General features: G+C 29.7%; 1 protein-coding gene across 1 annotated transcript in view; it reads left to right on the plus strand.

Annotated features, from left to right (window-relative positions):
* The window catches only part of LOC113371439 (beta-glucuronidase), a gene marked incomplete at its 3' end in the record, with an annotated part of 608,953 nt that extends 601,808 nt beyond the window's left edge, over window positions 1-7,145 (plus strand). Inside the window, 1 exon segment of the mRNA XM_026612065.1 lies at window positions 7,007-7,145. Coding sequence (XP_026467850.1) covers window positions 7,007-7,145 — 139 coding nt within the window.
* Window positions 7,146-8,700: the final 1,555 nt, after the last annotated feature.

An 8,700-nucleotide genomic window follows, 5' to 3' on the forward strand; every position in this document is an offset into this window, starting at 1 on the left:
TTCACTCTTTGCAAAGGGACATGTCCTGCAGTAAGACTTAATGACGAAGTTATAGACCAAGCAGATACAGTCAAATATCTAGGTTTACACCTGGATAAGAGACTAACCTGGAAAGAACACATTAAGAAAAAGAGAAAGCAGCTTGAAGAAACCAGAAGAAGATATCATTGGCTCCTTGGACGAAAATCAAAACTTGACACTCATAATAAAATTTACCTCTATAAAGCCATCATCAAACCAATTTGGACATACGGCATACAGCTATGGGGATCAACTTCCAACTCAAACGCTTTAATAATTCAAAGATTTCAAAACAAGTTATTAAAAGAAATTCTGAAAGCACCAAAGTATGTTCCAAATTGGTTAATACACAAAGACTCAGGCACCAGCACAGTTAAGGATGAAATAATCGCTTACTCACACAAATATAGAAATCGCCTAGCTGACCACCCGAACTTGCTCGCGAGAAAACTTCAAATCAACTCTACCAGGGCCCGATTAAAAAGAAAATTTCTTCTGCACTAATCAACAATAGATGAGACCATTCGACAAATCACTGGCAATGGTCAGATGATTTGTATTTTGCCAACGCCTTCAGTTTCATGTCAAATATTTTACTTGTTGTCCGTTTCAGGACAGTTGTAAAAATTATTAAAATAAAAAAAAAAAAAAAAAAAAAAAAAAATTTGGCTAAAACGTTTTTTAATTTTATTTTAGATTTTCTGCCAAAGTAGAGATTGTAATTGTTTATTAAAAATCTAGAAATAAACAAATTATGGCATAATGGTAGTAAAATTTGAATTTTTATAAATGAATGAATATTGAAAATATTAAAATTAAAGTTTGATAACTTTGGAATAATTTTAGGAATAAATTTTAAATATGAATTGGACATGAATGAAATTGGTAGATGTCTAAAATATGGTCTTGATATATTAGGATTTGGCAGGGTTCTGTTATGATTTAGTAAAGTCGGTATAGAATTTCGTAATTGTATGGAATTGGAAATTGGTAAAACTTGTTTAGGATTTGGTATAATCATTTTTGTGGAATTGTGTAGAATTAGGGTTTGATTTGTTAAAATTTGTTTAAAATTTGGTATAATTATATTTGTCAGATTTGGAATAATTATTTGTGTAGGATGGTGTAGAATTTGTATTGAATTTGGTAAAAACTGAATTTGATTTATTAAAATTTGTTTGGGATTTGGAATCATTATTTGTGTAGGATTTGGTGTAGTAACTTGTATAGAATTTGGTATAGTTGCTTGTGTAGAATTTGGTATAGTTACGTGTGAAGGATTTGGAATAGTTATTTGTGTAGGATTTGGTAAAATTTGATTAGTAGAATTAGAAGTGGAAGTGCATGAATTGTCTAAAATAGCAGTTGCGTTTTCGTCATCAATTATAGTCTGTGCTTCAAATGTTGTAGGAGGTTCTAAAATCTTTGCGAATGATAAAATTTGAATTTGTTCTTTAACGTCAGCTTGCTCGTATGTTATTTCCTGTTCTAAAACCGAAACTTCTTCATCGTCATTAAATTCATCTATGTCAGCATGTTTTGGGATATTAGGTTGAGGTTCTGGAAAGGGAGTCAATAAATGTTTATATTTGTTAATTTTCCTTCTATCCATCACCCAATTTACAAAGTACTCTGTGAGCTCTGGGAACGTGTCAAACTTTCTGTGCTCAACATGCCAAATATTACGACCCGCTATTTTTATATAAATAATATATTGTAATAATTTAGGATGTTCATCAGGATGTAAAATACTAAAAACATAGTGACTACTATTAACAAAATCGATAAATTCGAAAACGTCATCTGTCTCTAAAGTGACTATACTTTTACCAGCAACAAAAACTCGTGTCATGATAATATCTTATTATAAGTATATATAGATTTATAAAAATTTTAGGAAGAAATAAGGAGAATTGGAATAGGATAAACTGAATTCAATTAATATATACATAGGTTACCTTATACCAAGATTAATGTGGAATAACTTGTAATAAAATTCGACTCGTAGAATAATTTTCAAAAATTGACTCGATGGATCTGCTAATGATACTCTGATTTGTGTACTCGAAGCTCTGCTGGTTCACTTTGTTGTACATTCAATATATTAACCTACACATTTAACATGAGATTAGTAAAATTGTTTAAATTAATTTGAAAAAAATAGTAATAATAAAAAATAATTATGAACAGTGTGGTTAATTGGAAATAGTAACATAGTATAATGATTTAGTAGATATAGTGTAATGAAATAGTAAAATATAGTATAATGAAATAGTGAAATGTAGTAATTTTACACTATATCACAATCAATAATCTATAAATAGTATAAATTTTAATGATGAATGAAAATGGTAATTAAGATATAGTAGAATTAGAATTTGCTTTGAATATTGTAAATATTGATTTTGAATATAGTAAATATTAAGAATATAGTTGTAAAATGTGTGATCAAATAGGACATAGAAAATAGAAATAGTAACTTGTAAGAAATGGTAGATTTAGTAAATATGATACTTTCACACACAAAACACAGCTATATTCTAGATTTAGAAAACAAGATATGGAAATACTTAAAATAGTAGGATATAGTAAAATATAGTATAATAATAAAAATATAATTGCAATTAGTGTGATTAATTTGGAAATAGTAGAAATAGTAATTGAAATGGAATATAGAATATGTAGTAAAATATCACACACTAGTTACAATTAAATTTTACTAATTAAAACATGGAAATATGGAAATAATTAAATATGGAAACTTTGATATAGAAAAATATGGAAATAACATGAAAATTTATATTATGATAAATATAGAAAGAAATAGAATGTCTAAAATTTGGTAATGACCGTATAATAACTCTAATAAAATATGTATAAGGTACTGTCCTGTAATGGCGTCCAAAATGCGTTCCTTTTAGTGTATTATGCCGTAATGACGGAATTCGGGCCAAAAGAACTTCGAATACGCTGTGGATGTCTGCGGCTTGTGTCCGATACCTGGGCCGTCCGATACAAGCTTTCCACGCTATACGTTTCTGTCCGATCCTTGTGTCCGATACGGAATACTTCCTTCGCTTATTTTGTGACGTCGATGGGTTTTTTTTTTAATTTTGTAAAATTTACAAAATATTACCTTACATTCAGGCCTATTTTTCAGTTCATCTCACAAGCTGCCACCAATGTTATATATTTGCCTTTAGCGATGAAGGTAATTTGATATTTTTAAACACACCACAAGTTTTTTTAAATTTATTACAGGATTAATTATACAAAGTTTCATTAAAGTTTACTATAGGGTTATGTGTGTCTTGACGTACAGATGGAAAGAGACTGGGCCTAGTGTTTTCTTGTAGGGGTCCTCTGTCTAGGCGGAAATATAGGGTCCATAGAAGGTAGATTGGAACTCAATAAGGGATGTAGAGTCCATAGATAAGTAATGAGTATGCGCATAGAGCCATAAATGCGACGGTAAAAATGTAAGGGTGTCGGCGCATAACAAACAGGACTGTACGTAATGGCGATTAGGTTATGACTGATGCGTTCAGAAGCTCTATATGGTTTTAAAAACTAATATTTAAAATGGAAAATCGTGCTTATTTGATGAGATTCGAATTATAGTTTATGTGGTATTGTTTAAAATTATTATTCACCGACTGTTTTCTTATTTTGCGATCAAAATGAAAAACTCCCGTAATAATGTACTATCCCGGAATAGTGTACGTTTACCTTAATTAAAAAACATTTTGACATTTTACCATAGTTTGAGTTTTGTCGAAAATCTACCACTCTAGAACAAAGACCATAGAGCAACGAATGCACGAGCGATTCGATGTGTTTCTATGATTCTACGGTTGGTAACATGATAAAGAAGCATGCATGTGTAAAGTGAGGTTATTGATCATTATTGACGTTTATTAATGGTAAAAAAGTGTAAAGTGAGGTTATTGATGATTATTGATGTTTATTAATGGAATCGTTTATGAAATCAAATTTACTTGAAAATAATTCTGCTTATTGAAAGAAAAGTTTTTGCAGAGAATATTACGATTCATGGTATGTATGTTCATATATACCAAGAAAGAGAAATAACCAAGTAAGTATTAAAACTTAGTAAGTGTTTGATAGTAAATTTATTAAGCAGAAAACTACAATGAATAAAATGTGTTAATATTACAGCCTGCAACAGATTGTGTTAATATTACAGCCCAAGATTTACGAAGGCAACAAATATGCTCTACATTAACACGAGCATCATTTATGGTAATGAACAAAGCAATGAACTTTAGAAACAAAACAGAAGGCTTGTGCTGCAAGGAAGTTTTAAATAAGAAGTAATTTTTCTTATACCATGGATTCCTACGATACCATCAGATTGCACGATACCATTTAAGAGGTTACAATTTCTGATATGATTGGCATTTGCAATGACCAGCACCAAGGCTCAGGGACAAACAATGCCCGTTTTTGGACTTGAATTAGAAAATCAATGTTTTTTGCACAGGTAATTATATGTTGACCAAAGAGGATTTGGTCAAAAATATCGTACATCAATTAATTTTAAACTGCATTTATAAAAGCATTCATTGTTGAGTAATATTAATTGAATGGAAATATCTGATACAGCTATATGGAATGTTGCAAGAAATGCTGCAAGGAAGTTTTAAATGAGAAGTGTTTCTGATACCATGGATTCCTACGATACCATCAGATTGCGCGATACCATTCAAGAGGTTACAATTTCTGATATGATTGGCATTTGCGATGACTATCACCAAAGCTTAGGGACAAACAATGCCCGTTTTTGAACTTGAATTAGAAAATCAATGTTTTTTGCACGGGTAATTATATGTTGACCAAAGAGGATTTGGTCAAGAATATCGTGCATCAATTAGTTTTAAACTACATTTATAAAAGCATTCATTATTGAGTAATAATAATTCAATGAGAATATCTGATACAGCAATATGGAATGTTAGATGTTGAAACGTATGAATATTTGACATTAGAATAATGATTGCATACATTAGTAATAAATTATTTATAAATAGTAATAAATTATTTATATTGTATGTATTTTTTATATATTGTGATATTTAATTTTAGGAAAATATTATGCAGTTAATTGTTTGTTTGCATAATCGTGTTTATGAAATATATGTATGTTGAAAGTAATATAGATGGTGTTTTAATTAGTTAATAGCAAATTTGCTTAGAATGTTATATATTATAATTATTTGTAATTAAAACGGGAATTATTTAGAAGTGTATTTTGAATAAAATTTAAATATATAATACATATATATAATTTAAATATCGCTGGTTAGAAATTGAAAAATAAAGACACTAATAGAAAATCTTCACAACCAAATTGAATCGAATACTTTTATAAGTAAAATTATCACTTGATTATTTATGATAAATTGTATAAATTTATGCTAAACTTTAATTTTTTTTAAATATAAATTTTAAGGTAAATTTTGATCAATGGTATTGGATCCAGGTTGATCCATGTTGTTCAAATAATAACCACTGCAAAATATTTTTGATGGCAAAACAACGTTTGCCGGGTCAGCTAGTGTATATATATATATATGTATATATATATATATATATATATATATATATATACAGGGCCGGATTTAGAAATTTGGCGCCCAGGGGCACTGACAAAAATGCCGCCCCATCCCTGAAATTTTACGAATTTTCGAACTTTTTTTTAAAGCAATCGCGCTGCTTCAGCTGCGTGGGACAAAATATAGAAGCGCGTAATTGATAAACAATGTTACAGAACTTATATAAATGTAAACAAAATTTATACTTGTTATTATAATATCTTTAAAATATTTTAATTATTTAATATGTTAAAATAATTTAATGTGCATATGTCTTATGAACACTTCTGTCCGCCAAATGTTTCTTTTTCTAATTTTTTTATTAGATCATCGAAACCGCTAATCCTGCCCCCCACAAATTTAAGCAGTTATTTATTCTGTAAATTTTTTCGAATGTTATTGGACGCTTTTTTCTCAAAAACTGAATTATCATTTTTGGCATTTTGACCCGTATCTTCAAAACAGTTGGACCTGCCTTGGCCACTAACTAATCAGCACGTCTCCTTATCAATAGGAATTGAATCATAAATCGGTTGATCCGTGTTCTCGAAATCGACTTGAATAATTAAAAAATATTAGATTTGTATTGATGGGGAGACGTGCTGATTAGCTTTTGGTACAGGCAATTACGAAAAATGGTAATTGAGTTTCGATACTTTTTCTCTGAAACAGCTACGCAGCGCGATTGCTTTGCAAAGAGTTCATAGTTTTCGAAAAATTTCGAAATACAAAAAATGTGTTTTAGCCGTTTTTTTTTCATTTTTCAATAAAATTCAAAGCTCTTTATAAAATGTAATTTTCAGTACGGGATGTTTCAGTAACTTGTCTTAAGGCACAATGCCATGAGTCAATAGTTTTTTTTCGACGCTATAAGCTTAGAAGTGCACAAACACGTATATTTTAAGAGGGCTGGAGAACTGAAGAACATATTTTTCTTAAACTTTCAGCTTGTTTACGGATCTTTATATTAGCCAACCTGCCAAATTTGATAACTTATTAACCAATTTGATAATTTACGTTCGGAGAGGGAGGCAAGGCAAAATAATAATTTTTAGTTAACGTTTATTTCAACCCAAATTTTGCATTGCAATCGTATTATGTTTTGTTAATTAGATTTCTTTAAATAAAAAATGTTGTTAAAAAAGTTGATTATGTCGTATAGAATTTTTTTCTCACTATCCAAATTTTGCCGCCCCCAAAAATTTGCCGCCCTGGGCAGTAGCCCCGATTGCCCCTACTGTAAATCCAGCACTGTATATATATATATATATATATATATAAAATATATACATGCGCGAAATAATCAAATTTTATATCCATCACATCCTCAAGGCAATATTTTGTTAACTTATTCAAATATTTAATTATAGGAACCTGAATTTGTTTGGTCAGAAGAGTATCAAGTTGAAATATTGTCTAAGCATTTCAAAGCTTTCGATCACCTTAGGGAAGAAGGATATTTTATTGGTGAATTTATATGGAATTTTGCCGATTTTAAAACAGCCCAAAGTAAGTAATAATTTATTCAAATTAGAAGTAATTCTTAAATAATAATATAATAAATATTAGAGACAATATGAATTCCAATCGAAATGCTCACCAAAAATATAATATCTTATTTTGAACTTTAATACTGGTGATCTATAAAGTCACTCCAGTTTAATAGCTACGGTAGTAGCAATATACTGCAGTATATTATATATGTCATACAATCACTTCTATCCAAGTAAAGCTAATTACAATGTGTTGTAAAATATTATATACTTAGATACCTATAATTCAAATATTAATACGGCCAAAAGTTTAAGGAAAGCTATTGGAATCATCTATTGTTCCTATATTTTTGCATCGCTCATTTAATATATCAATTGATATGTTGAAACTCAAACTCAAACTCAAGTGCACCTGAACCATTGATTTGTATTATTCGCACTGTTTTTTTTTTCATTGCCTTGATTTATTGTTTTTTTACATACTGTTAAGAACGTGAATACACTTTACTGCATCATGATCTACACTTGCTCTGATAATAAACTTTTACTAGTTAAACTACTAAACGAGTTTAATATTTTCTTTTTCTAAGTATTTATTTATTCACTTTTTAGTATTTAATATTTTGGAGAATTTTCAAAAGTTCAATCTTAAATCTGATTACAGGTTTGAACACTGTTGTACTGAGATGTGTTCGTAGGAATAATCGACACACCTCTTAGACAGCTTTACGAAATTAAACATTGCAGTTGCAAAATAAAGGCCCGAATTGACTAATCATAAATGTGTTGTATTTTATCATGATGACGCATGGCTTCAATTAAATTTTCTAAATTTCCGAAAAAGTCAAAATGTAAAACTCATTTTGTTACTGAATAGTGTAACAGCTGTCAATCTATAATATAAGAAGTACGAATCCATGAAATGAAAATTGCTTCATATTTAGCTTTTTCTATTTCCACAAAGGTAAAAGCGCATTTTAGGAAGCTTGTAGCGACACCTGCTCTCTATCTGAAGGAAATCAGGCTTCAGGTACATTAAGGAAACAGGCACCTTATTAGATCTCTTTTTAGGTCTACTGGTCAAGAAGTTAACAACTTCAAGGGCAAGCAAGTGAGAATATCTGACTACAGAATACAACTGAAAACATTGTATAAAATATTAGTAAATAAATATTATGAATATCTGAGAACAGAATACAACTGAAAATATTGTATAAAATATCCAAAAAAAAAAATATTATTTTCTAATATAATACAATTGCGGTATATTAATTTTTATATATGGGACCAATTCACATAATTGATGACCCAGAACTGAACTCATATAGCGTGTGAGCTGAGGACATAGAGGACATTCCGCATAGAGAACAAGAAAATAACTAACGAATGAAGACATGCAGGGGAACTTTTACCTCCATTTCTGCGTGAAAACCCATCAATACTAGATCGCTAACTCACCAGCGATCATTAATACAGCATCGTAAACTCACCAGAAATTGTCAATATAATATCGCTAACTCACCAGAGATCATCAATATAACATTGCTAACTCACCAGCGATCATCAATACA

This window comes from Ctenocephalides felis, unplaced genomic scaffold (assembly GCF_003426905.1).
Source record: "Ctenocephalides felis isolate EL2017-DRISC unplaced genomic scaffold, ASM342690v1 CF-g0.4_SCAFFOLD_01492, whole genome shotgun sequence".
Classification (NCBI taxonomy): domain Eukaryota; kingdom Metazoa; phylum Arthropoda; class Insecta; order Siphonaptera; family Pulicidae; genus Ctenocephalides; species Ctenocephalides felis.